A 22,549-nucleotide genomic window follows, 5' to 3' on the forward strand; every position below is an offset into this window, starting at 1 on the left:
AAACGAAAACTTTACTTGTAAATCCGAGAATTTGATCTATTGTATAAAATGTCATGGTTGCCAGATACTTTATATCGGCCAAACATGAAACAGTGTCACCGAAAGGGTGAGAATTCAACGACAACACATACGGCAACCAGAATACAGAACAATCCCCATTTAGACGAATGTGACGGGGGATTTTTAAAATATTCCCATTTTATAAAACGAATATGGACTGTGACATTGCACGGGAAGTAAAGGAGAAATATTCTATTTCAAAATTTAAATCACGACTTAATGCCAAGTATGCATTTTCTATTGTGTGATAATGACATTTAATAATGGACAAAGTGTAATACGATTTATCTCCCTTAATAAACGGAACAACAACTATGACGTTACATACCTACCGCTACAAAGTAACGTTGTACAGTTTCACCTGAAGATTGTTAAAACACATGACAGTACTTTTGAAGTAAAATTATTTATAACAGAAATGTTGGATTAAATAGTAATCTATATAAAATGATATGTATATATAAGTAAGTAATATAATTCCAAGTAAATGCAAATATAACAAGAATCATTAAAATCTTGTTTAGACGCAAGCATCAACTATCAGAAAGATTACCTTTTTTGTAGCTTGATTATCAAGATCAATATTAACTGCAAAGTAGCCCTGGGAGTCTAAAAAAATGTAATAACATAATTATTTTATATAAATGTTAGTGTCAAAACACACACATACAGATGATGTTTATATATGAACCTATCGTACACACGGATGAATCCTTTACCATTCATCAACTATTTGTAGATTCATATGTCTGTCAAAGCAGGGTCAAATGTCAACGGTCGCACTTGTGTTATGTTCAAAATTATCTGCATGATTACGTATTCTGTTTTCAAAATAATAAAAAAAATGTGCATAAAACATAATTATTTAAAATGTAGATGTCGAACATTTTAGTAAATAACACTGTACAACAAAACGTGTATTGCTAGCGGTCGTGATTTTCTTGTCCCTATTACGACAATATTTGTATGGTCAAAAATTGAACGTTACATACGTAATCTAAAGATTTTTTAAAAACCCGCAAGGTATGATTGCGAGATAGATTTCTATTGTAGACACATACGACATGGAAATTCAACACAGCAAGGGTTTATTGCATACAAAAGCAGATGTTTTATCGCGTACACCAAAACGAAAATGTAAACGAACTAATTGTCCAGACTGTACAGAAATGTCTCGAAAATGTCAAACAACGCATTGTATTGATGACCTTAATACCGTCAAGGATGGCAATGTCTCTTGCTTTAGTGTTCAATCAGTTATCACTGACAAGGAAACTGACAATGAAACTGACGGCGATACTGATAGCGTCAGAGGTTTTCTTGCGACCCATTTACCTATTAGACCGGTCAATGTCAATACGGAATAAATCAGTTTTGACACAATATCCAACTGGCTCAGTTATTGGTCGAATTCGCAATTAAGAGAAATGCAGAAGAACGACCAAAATAAAACTACAGTAAACATGATTAAAATGTGCAAAAACCAAAATCATCCTTAAAGTGTAGCTGTTAATCATATAAAACCTATTACACGTTCTTGTATACCTTTCACACTATAGTTTTATGTTCAATACTACCAACGCAATTCATTTATTTACTCTCACAGATACAGTTCAGTTTGCCTATTATCTTGACCTACATTTATAAATAACCATGATGAATGGTTGAGAAAAATAAAATCAACGTGATTATTACACAGTTTTCCATTAATTAAATTTCCATTTTTATGTAGCATAAATCCTACAACGCAAATATTCGAATAATATATGTCCCGATTATTCGGTTTCGTTTGCAGGGGTTTATTCTATAAAGTCATCAAAAACTTGCTGACTACAGGATTGTTCAACTATAAAACTGTAAGTGTTATAAATCCTTTAGCTGTGATTAGCTTTATGAGATTCCTAGAAGGCTATATGGATTCCATCACGAGTTGGTGACCGGATTGAAAAGGCTGGGTCAAATATTCGTATGTGTCAATATATTTCTTTTTCTTTTTTTATTAGAAACATTTCATCATTTGATAAGAGAATTAAACATGTACCTCTTCCTAAAGCAGGCAGATGATCATAGTAATAGAAAAAAGCCCCTCCACTAAGATATTTTAGATCGAGAATTCGGTGTGAACTTTTTGATCTATCCTTGAACCACATAACTTCCACTTCGCTTCGACCTGTGTCTACCATACAATCGCAAATGTCTTGAACGGTGCCTGTTTTCTCCTCTGCTATAGAAACTACAAATGTTAAAATGCAACAGCATATATTTCTGAGCCAGTATTACACTAATAAATATACATGTACATACAGTGAAAGAATTGATGATTATTATTTTGTTGAGACTTCGGTGCTATTAACCGTAACGTGTAGTTTTGTCAAATATTCTTTTCTTATGTTACCGAATTCGTCCAATTAAATTTTTTGGATTTATTTTTATAGAAATAGCATTTTATTATTTATCATGAAAATGTGGCGTACACTTTTGTTGATCTTCATACTCCACGACATCCTAGATATAATAACCACATAAGTTGAGTTTTGGTCTTGTATCATCGAGTGCATATATGATCGTGGAGTTGAGCACAACCCAAGTCAAACCAAAAAAATAAATAAAATAAAATTGATAGTTGCTGCATCTTTATCCAGCAAACAGCATTAAGGTATAAGATGAAATACTGGTCAATCATGTACAGTCTCACAAATCCGTGTGTCAGTTTTATAAAAGCAGGACAGAATTATTTCTAAAATAGCATGCCTACGCCTTGAAGATGCATTTAATGGAAATTTATCAGCCATTTACCTATCTATCTATCCTTTTGTGTTGTACTTAGTATTCGTTAAAAAAGTCATTTTGTTTTGTCCTGTGCTGTTGCTAAAGCAAGCTGTTCGGTGTTAATCTGCGGTTTACCTATTTAAACAACTATTTGCTGAGTGTTCTTGTGTTTATAAGTGCTGCATTTTTGTCACGTAGAGATTACATTTTAGAACTATATACCTTAACATTACCATATAACGGGTCGGATTAGCTAGGCATATCAATAGGTTTAACCATGCATGGTTTTTTTTAAATGTTCAATTCCAAATCAGAAATACGGCAGTTGTTCTCACTATGTATGTTTCATTGGTGTGTGTGTTTGTTGCAATGCGGTGTATCTGGTTTGCTGTTGTTTTTTTCTCTTATTGTTGATGTGCTTCCTTCAGATTAAGTTTGTTACCGGATTTGGTTCATATCAATCTTGAATATTAAACAATATTATGAATATTACTAAAATAAATGTTAATTCAGAATTAAAACAATAATTCTTTGGTATATATATGTATGTATAATGTTTATGTCGATTTACTTTCATTTAACAATGCCATGAGTTTGACCAGTTAATCGGTTACACAGTTAATGTTTATATACAATGTCAACAGTATTTTTACCCATTATGTCTGTTTGTTTATTTCACAAATCGTTGTCAATTTAATGGAAATTGATGCGACTGTCTTACAACTGATAGCTTTTGCGCTATCAACCCAGGTTTTGACCATTTTCTACATTAGAAAATGCCCGTACCAAGTCAGCAATATTATAGGTGTTATCCTTTCGTTTAATGTGTTGGGTTTTTTTTTTTTTGTAATTTTGCCCTTTCTGTTTTGATTTTTCCACGGAGTTAAGTATTTTTGTGATTTTAGTTTTTATCAATACATTTATGATACGATGTATGAAAGTTTATTATGACATCCTTAAATTGATCTCTCTGTTTTGCTTATTATCCGTGACTGCTAGTGTATAAACCAAAACTTGTGTTTAACAATTCTTTATAATCAGCATTTCGTGGAACGGATACATCTTATATTTTATAAATAATATGTCCATTCAATGTTAAAATAACAGCGAAATAAAGAACTAAATCGTGGACATTTGTTAGTTGACAGTTGTTTTGTAAGGACCTGATTGTCAATAGTTTTAAGTAGTTCATATTCAGTATCGTTATGTTAATTTGCCAAAATATAAAGCCAAAAAAAAAAACCGAAACATTAAAATTTGAAAAATGTTAAGAATCAAAAGTACATACGTTAATATTACAATTATATATCGGTATATCGGCAATGACATTTTGATTAAAGAAATTAAATTACCATCTTTTTCATCTTTTTCGGGGTCTACTTCAACAACTGTTGCATCTTTAAATATACCGTATGACTGTGTTTTAACTGCTGTCCTTGGATGTTCTCTTGGTGTCGGCATGTTGTCTCTAAAAAAGTAAGGCATTTAATTCAATAGGTTTGTAATCACAAAACACATGTTAGTATTGTAATCACTTTATTCTTCAATAGATACGTGATCAAAACTCATTAATGGTTAAAAAAAAAGTTGATAAAAACTCGCATTGCAAGACTGTAAGAGAAGTATATCTAAATGTTATATGGAAATATAGTAAAAAATGCTCCAAACAAGTATTCTTTATCAATACACTATCTAAGATTATAAAAAAATAATACTTATGAATGTCTGCTACTCATGGCAAAACTCTAACCTCACATTTGCAGTAACTATTCTTTGAAACATATGACCAAGATCGTGTTCGTCGGACATGTAGCAAATATTACACAAATCAAAATCATGACACGTAATACATTTCCATCGGATGCCACATATGTACTCTTCGGGCATCAGGCAACAACCACAGACATAACCCTCATGATAAACTCCTGTAAAAAAAACATTAAGAATTCGATTAAGAGTATCTAAGTTAAATAAAAAATTGCAGGTTCATACTTGTAGTTTATGAAATATTCGTTACTATCTAAAATTTTAAACCGATCCTGCATTTAATGGTAGCAACTAATATAAAGCTTTTCAAATAAGCGTAAAGTGTCTTGTAAAAGAAGAGTATCTTGATAAACATGCTAGATTTTAAATGATATAGGCGACCATTAAGCATATTAAGTATTATAAAATGATATGAGCAAATAAGCCCTAATACGGATAAATCAGCATGTGCAATACTGAAAACGTCCCACTGTCGATATAAATCAAGATTTAATATTGCTCTTCGAACAGGGCCAATACGGAAAAAAACAGGGCCAATACAGAAAAAAGCGGGAAAAACCGTATTAGCCCTAAGTCTAATACAGGACGTTCACTTCCGGTTTTCAATTTTCTTACGCCATTACTTAACTTTGGAAGTATCGTTATGCATAAAAACATTTGTATAATATTTTTTGATTAAAATCATAAAATAAACAGGTTAAATGTTTTGTTTCGTCTTAAAGTTTTGAAACTGAAAAAAAACGCGTCCAATACAGAAAAAAACGGGGAAAAGCCGTATTGGCCCATGTGCTAATACGGGACATTCACTTCCGGTTTTTAATGTTCTTATAATCATTTAATAGAAGTGTTTTGAACTGGCTGTTTCTGTATTGGCACTGGTATAGATTCTCGGTCAGCTGTATAAGCCCTCGACCCCACGGGTCTCGAGGCCAATACAGCAAACCTTGAATCTATACCAGTGCCAATACAGAAACAGCCAGTTAATAACACTATAATCTTAACGCTTTGGTATTTTCAATGTTTCCTAAATAAGACGATTTTGTAACAAAAAATGAAATAAAACGTGTCCTTATTACTTTTATTAATACACGCATTTGATAAGGAAGTTTCGCTTTCTTTTATAGTTCTTATTAAATTGTTTAACGTATTAAATCGAAACTACTATTTTATTTCTTAAATTTTAACAAGTCCCCATCAATTGCTTTATATGTATTGTTTGCAGTGTTCATGATCCAATCGGTTGTTGTTAAGGATGTACACCTCTGAGGAGTCAAAAATTTCTAGAATTAAACTTTTTTTCTTAACCTGATTTTTGGGTTTATAAGACTGTAACACAATAGTTGTTGAAGAAAAAATCATATGGTGGTGCACTTTTTTTTTTGCTACGGCCCTTTGAAAATGCCAATTTTTTATGATTTTCCCATTTTTATCGATTTTTACCTATTTTTGAGCTATTATCCTGAAAAAAACCACAGTTCCACAATTAAACTTTTGTTCATACTTTCTACAAAGATGAAGTATACCAATCTGAAAAATTTTACTTAAAAAAACTATAGGTACATGTAGGTGTTATTATAAAACAGTTTTATCATATTTTGACGATTTTATGTGTAAAATTTACCATGCTGTCAATTTTGTGATTTGTTTTCAGTTCTAAGAACAAAATGCATGTTATTTAAACTTTTTTGTTATAAATGATTTTAAAAAAACATATCTAACAAATTTGAAAAGACGAAATTGATATGGGATGTACATAATTCATGTAAAATAATTGTTTGTTTCCCTAACCCATGTTCTCAAAATTTTGGCTAAAACACAGACGTGATTTGTCTTAAAATTTGAAAAGTAGATTACTCAAAAACCGTTCATTGTAAATACACAGAGTTATGTTTGATTATAATATTTTTAAAATTCATTAATATTTTCCACTTGTATCACACGTTATGGAAATAATTCAAGAACGAGATTTCAACGAGACTGAATGAGACTGAAAGGTCAGAAGGATACATACTTAAGGTGTTTTCTTTTATGTAGGCGCTGCACAGGATCATACCTGCCAACAGTAGTATTGACGTCTTTCGAAGCTATTCCTTGAGTGTATACTGATTGATATTAAGTCTTTAAGATCAGAATTTATTTATTAGATATTCGTATATTTAATAACTTTGAACTAGCTTTCAGTAGCTGCGAGGACTCGTGTTATTTGTGTGCTTTCACATGCAATGATTGCCACTTTATTTAAACTTAAAATGAAAGAGGTGTGCCTGGTTGAAATGGAGGAATTTAACATAGAAAGTAATGGGACCATGAATTAGTGGTGTACTTCCTACATCTGACCCTAATCAAAACTTGGGACAGGTGCAAAAATGCTGCAGGGTTAAACATGTTTCTTGAGATCTCAACATTCCCCTTATACCTCTAGCCATATCTTCATCTGATTAATATACTAGTCAACAAAAGAAACGATACACGACTTTTTTTCAAATTAAAGATAAAGTTTTCCGTTTATAGGACCAATATTGAAAGTAATAATACTTACTGACCATGGAAATATAAATCCGTTAAAAAATATTTTTTTTGTTTTCTTGACCAGTCGAAGCAAATAGGAAATTCCATAATATTATGAAACATCCTAATTAAACATTTTATTATGAAACTTCATAATATGAGTTAATCGGATTATTTTTTAACTATATTATGGGATTTCGTAATTCATAAAATTATGGAAGTACATAAGAGAAGAAACATTTAATCCTGCCGAATCCACGAAGTTTGCTGTATGTTTATAATTAAACGATGTATCGGTTTAGAATACAACTTTCGGTTATAGTTCTTTGATACTTCGATCTTTCTTATAGTAATCGAAGGTTGCAGATGTGTTTTTTTTTATATTTCTATCATGATTTGCATGTGATTGACAGCTGCATACTTTTTTTTTAGAAATCTTGAATTGTCTAGTTTAAGACGTTTGAAAAGAATATACTTTAGATAAATCTTAAAAAGGTTACTCTGTTGTCATGTTGTAACAATAAAATATCAAAACACCAAATATAATAATATCTAGCAACATAATGTTTTTAATATGCATAACGATGTATTTGTTCACGAAAATAATGACAAATAACAAAAATATTTAACAGCTAAAATCACCCATTTGATCTTAATGTTGCACATAGCGGTATATTTTCTTTATTTTATCGTGTGTAGACACTTTATTATATATGTATTATTTTGATTGGAGATTATTTGTGTTTGTATTTTACGGTATTGTTGTGTTGATTTAGCTTCTTTAAATTGGAACATAGAAGTATTATATTGCCAAAAGAATACTTCCATGATCGTATTATCATGATAAAATAAATCGTTAGATACGGCATTTTAAGTGCACAATGATGTATCATAGCTAATATTCATTACTGCTGTTAAGATATCCCGCGTCAAAGACATACATGTATAAAATTGAGAATGGAAATGGGGAATGTATCAAAGAGACAACAACCCGACCATAGAAAAAAATAACAGCAGAAGGTCACCAACAGGTCTTCAATGTAACGAGAAATTCTCGCACTCAGAATCATCCTTTAGCTGGCCCCTCAACAAATATATACTAGTTCAGTGATAATGAACGCCATACTAATTTCCAAATAGTACACAAGAAACTAAAATTAAAATAAGACAAGACTTACAAAGACCAGAGGCTACTGACTTGGGACAGGTGCAAAAATGCGGCGGGGTTGAACATGTTTATGAGATCGCAACCCTCCCCTATACCTCTAGCCAATGTAGAAAAGTAAACGCATAAGAATACGTACATTCAAAATTCAATTCAAGAAAAGTCCGAGTATGATGTCAGAAGATGAAACCAAAGAAAATAAACAAAATGACAATTATACATAAATAACAACAGACAAAATAGCAGTTAACTGACATGCCAGCTCCAGACTTCAATTAAACTGATTGAAAGATAATGATTTCATCATTTGAATATCAGGCACAATCCATATCGTTAGGGGTTCAGTATCATACCATCATAACATATATGAGAAGAACATAACCCGTGTCATGCCAACAACTGTATATATGTTTTTGTCAGCGTGTGAGAAAAACTCCTCTTGGTATGATTAATAGAGAACATCAGTTATCTTTTACAATTCAAACAATGAAAAAAGAAACGATTGTAGAAAATTTCAGTTGCAAAGCAGAGTATTTGTATAAATAACATATAATGGATGGAATTAAAAACAACACACTCTTGAGATCAACAAAATGATACTTTTATTAACGAAACATTTGCTATAAAAATATATAAAGCAAATTTTTCGATTTTAATGATTCATAAAGTCTTTAATATTTCATAATCAAAAACCTTAATATTAAAGATACAGTTTACAATGTTTTATGTGTAATAGATAGACATAGGAAGATGTGGTGTGAGTGTCAATGAGACAACTCTCAATCCAAATAACAATTTAAAAAAAAAACAAAAAAAAACAACTCAACCATTATATGTCAATGTACGGTATTCAACACGGAGCCTTGGCTCACATCGAATAACAAGCTATAAAAGGCCACAAAATTGCTAGTCTAAAACCATTCAAAAAGGATAACCAACGGTCTAATAAAAAAAAAAGACGAGAAACGAGAAACACGTAAAAATTACAAAAACAAACGACAACTACTGTACATCAGATTCCTGACTTAGGACAGGTGCAAACATTTGCAGCGGGATTTAACGTTTTAATGGATCCAAACCTTCTCCCTTCTTCTGAAACAATAGCATAACATCACAACATAGAAAACCAAACGATGAAATATCAATTGGACGGCTTAACGTAATCAAAAAACATATATTAATATACTTTGAACAAATAAATTTGTTTTGCGATATCTAAATGCAAATGCACAGTTAATAAAATATAAGGGACACACATTCTAGGCCAAAGAGCAAACACACACGTATGACAATATATGATTTAGAAGTAGTGTTATTTTAAATATCGGCATATGCATGTCCTACTGACATCAAAATATTGAATGTGATTTAGTTCAGAGAGAAAACATAAAAAGCAAGCAATTTTTTTTTTATTAAATATAGAAATGAACAAAGGAACTATATTCCAATCAAAACAGATTTTTATAAAATATATTATATGAGATGTAAAAAATTGGTTGTTGATTTTCAGTTCAATGAATGATAAAGATTTTTGATAAAAGAATATTTGGTTTACAAATCTTAATCTTGTGAGTTTATTTTTTAAGATGCTTCGATAGAAAATTAGTATAGACTACATATTAATGATAATGAAAACAAACCTTCATTATTATGTATATACATTTATTTCAATATGGTAGCTTGTATAGGTCTAACAAATCTTTCACAATACTTCAACGAGCGGTTAATTTTAAAGATTTTTTTTTATTTGGCTACATTAACGGGGTTTATCTTTTTTTTCTGTGGTATAACATCGATCTACATTTTTTAAGTGTTTGTTTGTTACATTTAATAAAAAAACGTTTGTTTGGTTTTCTTCATAGACAGAGGAACAATATTCTGTTTAACTTGAATGTAAGGAGATTGTGTGTTGCCCATATTGTTTATAGTATGGTCTCCATTCATACCATAGACAAGCCCGCAAATGAACCTACAGAAAAACAAAACTGTATACATGCAGTTGACATGCACACAAAAGTGATTGATTTGTTATGAAAACAAACAACAACGTAAACAGTGCACATGCATAAGTCTATTCAATCTATTATTTTCTTTTATTTTTTGGGGGGAGGGATAGATGATCACGTAAAGATATTGTATATTTCTTCGGAAAAACATAAGTCAACATTGTGTTTAATCATGTTGAGATTTCAAAAAACCACTTTGTTTACAAAAAATTCAACCCATTAGTCAAAACATCATCTTAACTTGATTAGCATGTTGGATAATTTCAAACAAATTTAAAAATTCATTTAGTTCTCAGAAAATTATGTGTTGATTTTCTATCCAAATTTCCGCAAAAATAATTTGCACCCTATGATTGTTTTCACAGAATTTAGTTACTATTCGACAGGTTTCTATTTTTATTATCATATGTGCCAAAGAAAGCTTTTTAAAATAGTGTATCTCATTTTGTTTTATATTTAATATTTTTTTATCAATTTTATTTCAAAGTCGTGTATCGTTTCTTTTGTTGACTAGTATATAAGGCACAACCTTTCCCGTTGAGGGTTTAGTGTCACACTGTCATAAAGTTTCAGAAATGTTTATTTCTGATGCAAAGACCTTAATCATTATGGTGAAATAATAATAACGCAAAAATATGCCATTTTTAATGATAAACTACGAAGTATCTGTTGGAGAAAAAATTATAAGTTTGGGAAGAAGAAGTCCTTCGATGTTAATATGTAGACAAACATGTATTACTAGCAGTATTATAGTAAGTTATACAAGTCCCCGTTGAGACAAAATGTGACAAAATCTAAAACGGGAAACGTACAACTCTATTTGTTATGAAACAATAACTGAAAAAAAAACATTGTAAATTAATTTAAAATATATGGTGTCATTTTTCACACAGAATTATCAAATCAAAACGAAATTAAAAGTAAAATAATAACTTTATGTTATACTAATAACTGTTTAGGAAGGCCATCACATTATAAATGTAGGTATTATCATATGCTCAAATAGCTTAAGTTTACATGCTATTAAGAAGTTTGTTAAATTTGTAAAATAACAGTACCTGATGGTCCATTGTCAAACAGTCGTAAACAATTACTAGACAAACTGTAATCCTCTATATTACCATTATCCCATTGTACTTTTACATCAAGTTTAAGTGTTACCATGTTGAGTTTTGACATGCGCTTCTTCTGTTTGTTTTTTACTGATTCTTCTTGGGCTGTTATATTTTCTTTTCCTCTGATATCTCCAACCTAATGCAAATAGTTAAATCATTGCAAATGGTTTATTTTGGAATTATCAGTATTGGTGAATTCATCTTGACAGACAGTTTTACCTTTAAAACAAAAACAATCAAATGAGCTCTGTTTCGTCCGTTTACAATGTAAGGTAATAGAGGCAAAGGATACTTCAGAAATGTTTAAATTTATTCATCATAAAAGAACTGACAACATCATAGAAAAACAAAATAAAAACCACATCAAACAACAAATAAAAGTTAAGTAAACACTAAACAGAAAAAAATACAAGAATCCAAAGAAAGACCAGGGAGTATGTCAGGTTTCCCTAGGTGTTAGGTGATAGTTGTTTTGTCAGTAAACATTTGACCAATCAGAAAATATAATATTTCATGCCACGTGACTTTTAATTTTAAAGAAAAGTCGGAGACAAATTACCTTCAAAAAACCATAAACATACGTATAGTTTATTTTATATCTGGAACCAAAAAAAGCTATACTACCAGGAACAATTTGCTTGATTAAATCTTACATGTGTTACTGTTCCTAAATATCCTAGTCCACCATCACAATCGTTGTCATCATCCCACCCAGGACCTCTTACAACTCTTGCGCCTTTCTGTAAATTTTCTGCATTACAAATTACACCACAAAGTATTACATGTGTGCAAAAACATGATTAACCCCGCCGCATATTTGCGCCTGTCCCAAATCAGGGGCCTCTGGCATTTGTTAGCTTTGTATGATGTTTAATTTTAGTTTCTTGTGTATATTTCGGAGTTAATTATGACGTCCATTATCACTGAACTAGTATACATGTTTGCAGTAGAAGCACACTTTCGTTTGTCGGAGATTCTTGATGCATTGAAGATCAATTGATGGTCTTAGGCTGTTGTTTGCATTTTGATCGGGTTGTTGTCTCTTTGACACATTACCCATATCTATTATCAATTCTATATTCACTTGGTAATAAAGATATGCATCATGATCCTTCCATAATGGCCATCGTATCATCCTTATATCCAGTGAAAACCCAAGACGTGATTCGCGGGTTAGTTGTTGGTCCAACGATTATTACTAGTTTATATGGAAAATAATATGTATTAGATACATGTTATATTTCGAAACAATATATATAAGAGGATGTGATATGAGTGTCAATGAGACAACTATCCATTACAGTCATAATATGTACATTAAAGCAAAACATAAATATGGTGTCACTTTTGTTTTTATATTTGTTCAACAAACATGACTAATGTCCACATTTTCTATCATACATACTGTTTATGAATGCTCAGCAGTATTAAAAAGATGAAGTAACAATAAGCAAAATAGAAATTAAGCAATGGAAACAAACATGTATATGCAAGAACTGTGATTACTCCTTATGATTTAAATTTACTCACCGACTGCTGCAATAGGCAAATGTTGTTCGTAATACATAGGGCCTTTTGCTGCAACTGTAAATTTTAAATCACACTGTCCATTCCTTCCAACGCGATAGCTTCCTTTTGAATTGTCGCTCCAGTCTACATTTGCATCAGACCTGTATGTTTCAATAGCGTTTTCAAGGAATTGTTCCACTCGACCTGAAAAGACACATCCGGTGTGATTGTAAATCAAATATATTCCAACCGGAACATGTTTCACTCTAAAAAATTAAGTATCCATAGCATGAGTTGTTTATGCTCTTGGTTGTTGTGGTTTCGTGTATACAAAATATTACTTAATATAAAATTTTAATTTAAGAATGTTTCAATATTGAAACAAAAGTAAGTAACAATATGTGTTAATGTTAGGGTTTTTTTTTATTTGTTATTATTTGTTATTTAGTTTATATCGTGATTGTTCCTATGTAAAGATAATACTAGATGATTTTACATAATGACGATCGTTTACCTTTATGTTTAGGGTCCCCATACAGGTGGACAATTGCATTTGGTTGAATTCCTAAGGCATGTGTGAATTTTTGATTTTCTCGTGGTGGCATTTGTTCACTAAAATAAAATATAAAGTATCCCCTTTAACCGTATATTGAATACAAAAGAAATTATTATTTATTGTGCAAAAATCCTATATAAAAACTTGGCATTCTATAAAAAAAAACACATGGCAAATGTTTAGAATTTGCTAATGCTACATTATATCTGTTAAGAAAACCATTTTGCTAACTGTCTGTGTTATGCTTTCAACATCCATATCTACGAAGTAAATAAATGGCGGATAAATTGCTAAATAATGAGATGTTGAGAAAAGACAAAATAAAGGGAATCTCTAAAATGTCCTTTCAGACTATAATGTGTTTATAAAAGTTTAACTAATAACATTCTTTTTAATGTTGCCAGCTGAAGATTACAAACAAATTATTTAAAGAAACTAGTTATATAATTTAATCTAACGTTCTGCAATGAACATGTTCTCTTATTAGATATTTTGTATAAAAACAAAACACCAACTAAGTAAATCAAGAGGATACCACAAATACAGTTAAGTTTCCTGTTTTGTTTTTGACAAGTACCTACTTTTTCATATTCAAATGTGTATGTAATCGTGTGTTAGTTCGGGATATTATCAACTAACCCTTTTGAATCAGTACTGAGAATTCTTTTGAATATATGTGAAAGATCATGCTCATCTTTCATGTAGCAGTCGGTACAAAGATCGTAATCCCCACAGATTTTACACTTCCATCTTATTCCACGTAACGGGTACACGTCGCATCCATCGCATTGGACATAGGTATGAATGACACCTATATTGAAAAAAAAATTACATCAGATGTATGTTTCATTATTATACGTTATTCTGATTGGCTACTCTGCAATCTCGCGTTATTCCTTTGTCAATTGCATTACACAATAACATTTATAATTCGTGATGACACGAGGTTCTACAATAAAGTGCACAGGTAAATTAATTAAAAACTTGATAAAGATCGTGTATTAATGATCCTAGCTAAAACAATGTAATAATAAGTATTGAAAGCTTCTTTTTGTAACTTCATAGGGTTTTTAAAGCGTTGACCGTGCGCACATTTTTAGAATGAAGCCCTTCCGCGCTTTTTACAAAATGTACTTCGGTCAATGCTTTTATAACCCAATAAAGTTACAAAAAGAACTTCATTACGTGTAAACTTCTCGCAAGACAAAACAAGTTAATTATCATAATTAGGTTGTTTGGAATTTAGCAGTATTCATTATGTCTTCACCAGTGTTTTCAGAAAACTGTCTGTATCACGTTAGTGTTTGTCATTTTCAGAAATGTTTAATGGATAGAGACACTGGAGAAGACATACTAAGTATATAAGTTCGAGTAAGCTTGTTATGAATATAATCCAAATCACGTCGTTTTTTTGTCACTATTTGAAAAGTCGTTGTAATCAAAATGGTTTATATCGCGTATGACCACATCTTACATTAAAATAATAGTCAACCTACGACCACTTATACAATTTAAAAGCAAATTAATTATTGTGGAATGTTATTCCATCACAGCGGCTCGTAGCTGGTCGTCTGACTCTGGTGGGTGGCTGATAATTAGTTATCAAAGTTATCAGGATTATAATTTAGTACGACAGACGCGCGTTTCGTCTACATAAGACTCATCAGTGACGCTCAAATCAAAATAACCTCTACGTACACGTTTGTTAAGTTCATTCAATGAATGATTCAATGGGTGATAGATCTGGCAATATAACTGGGCATGGAAAAATGTCAATGTTGTTCTGACCACAATAGTGAATTCATACACATTCTGCGTGGCCCCTAAGATTGTCCTGATGAACAATATACCAGTTTCTCTGCATTGCGATAAATATTTAGACAATTGGTAGGATTATATCGGCACAATATCGAAACGTAAAAAGACATCCGTTGGTACGTCCTGTCAGTTCGTCATTAATCGATCACGTTCAAGCAAACATAATTCTGCATTTCGCTCATCTTGGCGTATTAAACTCTCATTCTGCCATCATATATCCGTAACCGAAATATTGACTCATGACTACATTTGACGTTTGCATCAACACAGTTCTAATGCCAATATGCGTTTGTCCAACGTAGAGGTGCAGTGAGATGGCGTCCTGGACGCGTATCAGCCTCTCGAAGCTTATAACGAACAATTTGGGTGGATATTCTTGGACTATATTTCCCAGGTGTAGTTTTTAAAGGTGGAAATTGTAGGTGATAAAAATCGATTCATGATGATGCGTCAATATTATTCGACATTTTTGTTTATCTTGTACAGCCACTTCGACCGCGGTCGTTAGATGACCAAGTCTTTCTCAAACAGTCCATAAGTTGTGTTGTTGTAGGTTTAGAATCACCAAAAGTCAATGTTAACCTGTTAGTAGTTCTAGCTCACTCATTTTGACGCAGACGAGGACTATGAAACCAGGTTTTTTTTTTTTATTTGTGTTTCATTCATTAACCTTTTTTTTGCCTAAGTTTATCGAATATGTAACCTCCTTCCTAAATTTAAAACAAGCTTTTCGAACATTATGAATTTTTCCCGCTTAAAATTTAAAACAAATGCACAAAAACTAACTACGTTTTACGGTAAAACAAAAACAAAGGTGGAGAAACAATTGCAGACTAATGACTGTTTCGACCATTCAGCTAGTGGAAAAATGTAATGTTTTCTAATTCAAACTATTATCTAAAAAGATTTTGTGTATCGTTTAAATATTTTGCAGAACGCGTCCATTGCTTTTCCTGACAATATTTAAATGACGTTTTTTCATCAAAAAAAATAATCTTGCGAATAATGCAAATGACGTTGGTGTGAAATTATTGTTATTTAAATCAAATCGACTGAGATTACAATTAACCTCAATTTGCATTGGTATTCAAAGGAAAAGGATTCAGACATATGCAATAATTGCTATCAACCTATGATACGAAATCTTGGGTTTTTTTTCGCAAAATAATATCAATCGTTAGCTTAGTTATTATTTGTGTAGATAAAAACAAAAACCAACCTCTATTCAAAAAGTGTACCCTTCTTACCATGCGGTCCTCGAACTGCTTGGTTTTTTTTATCTCCGCTGATCAACATTGAACTATCTGCTACAATGGTTTTATAAATTTGAATTCTGAATTTGAATGATAAATTAACCATTGACAAGTGTAACAAAGCAGATAGTAATCAATTCAGATATTAGAAAGGATTGTATACAGTTATTGTAATCATAAACATGAAATATTCGTATCATACCTATTTGTGCATTATCAAATAAAAGCAAGTCAAACTGGTTATTTTCTCCCTTCTCAAAATCATCATTTCCGCCAGTGTCCCATTGAACTGTTACCAGACCTGATTCGGTTAAATGTACTATAGTTCCAATTGCTTTGCCATTTTCAGACTTATTATCATTTTCAGGTTTCAAGCTTGGTGGTCTCACAACTCGAAGTCCAACTTTGATTTGTTCTGCAAAATTAATTAGTGTACGGGTGAAGAAGGACATGTCATTATATATTGTACTGTTATTATGTAACTCGACCAGTTAGTTTCACAAGGATATGATTCCGTGTCAGACATTATCACGCAATAATAACATTGATACAGTTTAACTGTCCCTGCCAGTATTGATTGCTCAAACGAGCTAAAACGATAAGCCCATACCTCTTTTGAATTTCCATTAAATGTAACAATGACAGAATTTACTCAACATTGTTGATATTACATTTTGAATATGATGTATGCATTCATCCTAAGTATCAAAACTGTTCTTAACGTAATAAAATGTTAAAAATGAAGTACAACGATCACAAAAACATGTCTTTTATACATGTTATAAGTATGCAACAACAAATACTATTCATTTTAGTATTTTCTATTTTAAGCGTCGAATTTGAATAAACAATGGATTGCTAATGGAAGATTTGTAAAACATAATTTTCAGTATTTTATAATTTTCGCAAAATGATTCGATGATTTAGATTAATTGGAATAAAGAAAAATGAAAAAAACTATAGCATGAAATACGTTATTTTTCAAAGAATACTGTTGTAAAGAATATTATTTTCAAACGTGGTTATAACGTAACATTAAATGTGTATTCACAAGACATGTAAAGGTATACACACAATCTAAAGTAATTTAAAGATTGAAAATGAGCATTACAAATCGAATAACAAGGAAGTGCAAATAGGTGTTTTTATTTCTATATAAATCGATACATACATTTACATATATGTATAAACTACATATTAGACATTATAACATTCTTAGAATGTACAATGTACTTTTCTATACAATTTCCATACCTCCAGCATATGCCTTGTGAACGTCGTAACCATGGAAGGTCGAATACACTGACAAATTTTCATCTATTCGTGGATTGTGCTGAATTTTCTGTTGTTAAGATACATATATATTTCATTTTACAGCATAAAAACATGAGTTGAAGTAAAGATCAGGAATATATTAAATAATATATATGACTAATAAAGCCGATTGTAAGTGTAGTATGATGTAATGACTTGATTTGTAATATTTGGATTTGCAGTGTAAATATTACTGAATTATATGGAGAACAACAGTCCATAAGACAATACTCGACTTAGACTACCTCAACCGTTTAACTTAAACCTGTGCTCACGCAATCAATGTACTGCAGTTTCGGGAATAATGGAGAAGGAATATTCGATACGATCTTACTGTCTTAATCAATACGGTTGCATGATTGCTTTTAATTACGCACAACTAATGGCACTAATGATTTCAGTAGTTACTGTAGAAGTTATCATTAATGGAGGAAAGCGAGAGCGCTTATCAAGATATGCCTAAATACGACTTGAAAACTCACAATGAGCAATTAAGATTGGAGTATGTTGCACCTGACACGTGGGGGTTAGAACAAACACACTCAGCTGCTGGTAAAGTAGATAGACAAGTTTACTCATTCGAACGTTGAGGTCCTTTCGACACAATCGAAAAAAGTGTAATTAGCGTACTCTGTTTCATAGACATTTTTAAAGTAAACGAATGAGCAATTGTACGTGTTTATTAGGCCTTACTCATTCATTTTAACAGCATTTATCGTTCTGCACTTTTTTCTATACAAAAATGAATTCCGCTGATTAAAGCTATACTAAATTGTTAGTGTTGTCTTCTTTATAAAAAGTACATTCCCTTTGTAGTGCATTCCCTTTGTAGTACATTCCCTTTGTAGTGCATTCCCTTTGTAGTAAATTACCTTTGTAGTAAATTACCTTTGTAGTAAATTCTCTTTGAACGTTGCAAACATAAAAAACTGAGAGCGAAAAAAGAGTATGGACACTGTATTAGCGTTTGTGATATGTGTCATTTAGGTATTCAGATATCTTTTATATCACATACAAACAACCGATACAAGGCAAATATTTTAATCAAAATATAAATCATAATTAATTTACGATATAAAAATTAAAAGTTTTCAAATTGATGTTATATCTAATATAGAGTGTTGTTTTTCGTCTTTTATCTTTGCAATTATATTGATTTCAAAATATAGATTATCACCCAAAACATAGGGATGTGCAAATGAAATACTTATAATTATTTTCTATATTGTTTTATAAATTGAAATTCGAACTAATATAACTAAAGTAGTTACTTTTTTTTTAATTAGTTAATTGTTTGAATGAAATTTATATTAATGCAAAGATGAACTTTCAATTTCACTTTGAAAAATGTTAAGAAAGGTAAAAACAAAAGATGAAGTTGAAAAGCACTGAGGACTCAAAATTCCTAATGTGTTGTCACATACAGCTAGGGTAATACATGCGAGTAATTGGAGTATATTCTAGATATTTGTCTCCAAACATTCATCAGAATATAGGTTTACTCTTATTTAACACATTTAACTAATATTTATCTCTTCCACTGAATAATAACTTATGAAAACAATACATCATTCGACAGATCATTGTAAAATTAATTAACCTACTTTTTTCTGACTGTTTTCGTCGTCATCTTCATCATTCTCAGAGTCGGAAAACTTGTTCCCATGAACAGGCTGCAATATGATCACATTTCAATTACTGGTGCACGAGGCAACAAATAAAATCACAAAAATACTAAACTCAGAGGTAAATCAAAGCGGAAAGTCCCTAATCACATGGCAAAATCAAATGACAAAACACATATTCTTGACTTTGTACAGGCATTTTCAAATGCAGAAAATAGTGGATTGAACCTGGTTTTATAGCGCTAAACCTCTCACTTGTACGACAGTACACATTACTTGAAAAAAAATGATAGTTGATAAAATATATCGGATTTCCTGTTAAACATATTTCATACGCGTACTTCACATAATGATATACTCAATGTTTTTCGTGTATTAAAAACACCAAATCGTAATGAAATATAAACAAAAATGATGTCCATGAAAGAGAATGCACACCTTTCAAATATTATGTTATTATATATGAACTTAAGGCTTTAGTTGAATCAAAAAGTCTGTAGGTCAAGATCACAATAAGACTGATATCTAGAAACATGAATGCCTTAACATTATATGTCAAACATTTATTCGATCTGCGTTGCTTTTTTCAAACTATACTAGAACACACCTGTGATATCACGGGTCCGTGACTGAATTAAAGTATATGACTATGCGCAAGCCTTATTTTAGTATTAGTATTGTCATCTGATAAAGTCATGCCGATTATAAGATAAACAGTTTTTCTCTGCTTTCAAGTCTTTCTGTTTGAACCCGTCGAACTGAAACAATAATATTAATTATTTGGAAAATAAAAGGTCCTGAAATGGAGTATTTTTTTAATCAACAGCATTTTCCTATATAAGTTATAAATAAAGTTGAATTCTTTGCTTCGCTGTTTTACGTCATGCCCACTAACAAATTGAAAACTGTACCTATACGCCTTATTTTTAGTCCAGATTTTTAGTATTCGTATTGTTATCTTAGACAGTCTTACTGATTAAAATACTACAATAGGTAACAATTTGACAATTTAGTAGTGTCAACCCTGTGGTTATGACCCGTGTATATAGCATATTAATCCTGAATACAACGTTTGGTGGTGCGCCTGTCAGATGCGGAACGTACAGATAAGGTAATAGGTAACAGGTGAATATACTATTGGTATCGGTAGCGGACTCGACCCGGAACTTCTTAATTATTGGCAATGTTAATTACGTGTAAAACAAAAGGGCCTGGAGTGGTGTAATTTTTAATCTACACCTTTGTACTATATTAGTTATATATAAAGTTGAATTCTGTGATTCGTCGATTTTACGTGATGACGGCTGACAAATTGGACCTCGTAATTTTAGTATTATAGATAAGTTTACATCTGTATTCTCTTGTTTAAACATTTGAACAAATACTGTACAGTGCTCTGGAACCATTGGTTCAGAATTATATAATTTATCTTAGTCTGATTATGTGCAATTTACGTCTTTTCATCCTATTTAACACTGCACCTTATTAAACAAAGTTGTTTATCTTTACCTTCAAATCAAATGAACATCCAGGAAGGTCCGTTGCCATATTGTCTGAAATACAAAAATCGAAGTTTTACCTTATATTATACATTATATTTAAGAACACATATTCTCATCTGAACACACTTATTAATTCGCTTATTTTGCACCGTTGATAATATTGTCAGACGAGTTTTGTGTGTTGTATAAAAGAGGTTATTGCATATTTACATGTTTGGCGATTCTAAACTTATTAGTACGGTGACCAGACCCAATATTTTTTTTAAATTTAATCGTCAAACATACTATATGGCTATATTATATATCATTGGATTCGGAAAAATGAGTACTTTTGGAATATCGATGTCGTAAAAAAGAAATGTGGTAACAGTTTTGCATAAATTAAGGTCAAAGATCAACATATTGTTTTCTTTTCTCTTTCTGTATTTTCAAAATTGAAAGATATCAGCAGCATTTTGTGTTAAATTTTAAATCAATTGATTTTGAATTATCTCGAAAATGTAAAAAAAGGAACTTATTACTTAGTAATTGATTAATTCTGAAAATTGGCGTTTTTCAAACACTAGTTCTATTATACAAGATCAATAAAAATTCCGTTAAAGTTACAGTTATTACCTTGCCGGGTGACATTCAACCTCAGCAATAAATGATAAATGTTGTTTTCAATTAAAGGCTTCTATCCCGAACGTTTATTTTGCAAAAGCTCATGCATGTAAAAGAGGAACGAAAGATACCAGAGGGACAGTCAAACGCATAAATCGAAAATAAACTGTCAACTTCTGGCTAAAAAGGAAAGAAGACAAACAGACAAACAATAGAACACATGACACAACATAGAAAACTAAAGAATAAGCAACACTAACCCCACCAAAAACTGGGGGTGATCTCAGGTGCTTCGGAAGGGTAAGCAGGTCCTGTTTCACATGTGGCACCCGTCGTGTTGCTTATATTATTACAAATCCGGTAAATAGTTTAATTCGGTAGGTCACATTCATGAAAGGGAAGAGGATTGTATTTACGACGTAAGGAACATATCCGATATCATTTGTGAAACGGTTATTCCATAACGGTCAACCAATTCGTGATGGCGTCCGTAAAATTTACGAAAGGATGATTTCAACTTAACTATTTGGAACTCTTGGTTTAATAGCTTATCATGAAAATCATGATAGGAAAAGCAAGCACGGGAATTTCTTATCAATTGGGAGATATATACCCCGTATGCAGGTGCTTCTGGAATGTTGCTACTTAGAAATGGAAAGTTCACTTGGAAAGCTGAAATCATCTCTTTTGTCGTAAATTTTTGTTTCCAACCGACCCTCATTGTCAATTTCTAGATGTTACAGTTGGGGAAAGGCAAGCACATAGTTGGTGAATTTGCAAAAATCTTTTTAAGTATTTTTTATACTGCTAATGTTCCCCACCTGCACCTACAACTCGCATGCATGTGTCATCTGTTTGTAGAAGTGAACACACAGAACAGTCACACCCGTATCAGAGGTCCGTATGATTATTCTGTCGCTTTTTCCCATTTCTGTTAACTTCATGTCAAAGTATAAGGCATTAATTATCCTACGAGTAT

The 22,549-nt window shown here is 31.4% G+C and overlaps 2 protein-coding genes across 2 annotated transcripts in view; both read right to left on the reverse strand.

Annotated features, from left to right (window-relative positions):
• The window catches only part of LOC139501766 (transient receptor potential cation channel subfamily M member 1-like), a 68,460-nt gene extending 66,172 nt beyond the window's left edge, over window positions 1-2,288 (reverse strand). The window contains exons 1-2 of the mRNA XM_071290908.1: window positions 2,102-2,288; window positions 614-669 (exon numbers count right to left, since the gene is read on the reverse strand). Coding sequence (XP_071147009.1) covers window positions 614-669; window positions 2,102-2,243 — 198 coding nt within the window. The 5' untranslated portion in view covers window positions 2,244-2,288. The remainder of the gene's footprint in view (window positions 1-613; window positions 670-2,101) is intronic.
• Window positions 2,289-3,286: 998 nt separating this feature from the next.
• Window positions 3,287-18,263, reverse strand: LOC139500265 (uncharacterized). The gene is made up of 11 exons (XM_071289007.1): window positions 18,249-18,263; window positions 17,781-17,868; window positions 16,729-16,941; window positions 14,095-14,266; window positions 13,414-13,511; window positions 12,921-13,103; window positions 12,044-12,141; window positions 11,334-11,526; window positions 4,580-4,754; window positions 4,182-4,297; window positions 3,287-3,291 (listed from the first exon to the last, which is right to left on the reverse strand). Exons 1-11 carry the CDS (start codon window positions 18,261-18,263, stop codon window positions 3,287-3,289), a joined length of 1,356 nt encoding a protein of 451 aa, XP_071145108.1.
• Between the last annotated feature and the right edge of the window lie 4,286 nt (window positions 18,264-22,549).

This window comes from Mytilus edulis, chromosome 13 (genome assembly GCF_963676685.1).
Source record: "Mytilus edulis chromosome 13, xbMytEdul2.2, whole genome shotgun sequence".
Taxonomy (NCBI): domain Eukaryota; kingdom Metazoa; phylum Mollusca; class Bivalvia; order Mytilida; family Mytilidae; genus Mytilus; species Mytilus edulis.

What these genes read in the sequence shown, in the direction of transcription:
- LOC139500265 (XM_071289007.1), bottom strand. An exon ending in ATTTGATAATGCACAAATAG is followed by an intron (nt 14,267 to 16,728) that starts GTATGATACGAA and finishes TTTTCAATATAG; the next exon opens with GTGTCATTCATACCTATGTC. An exon ending in ATAGTTACTGCAAATGTGAG is followed by an intron (nt 4,298 to 4,579) that starts GTTAGAGTTTTG and finishes TTACTTTTTTAG; the next exon opens with AGACAACATGCCGACACCAA.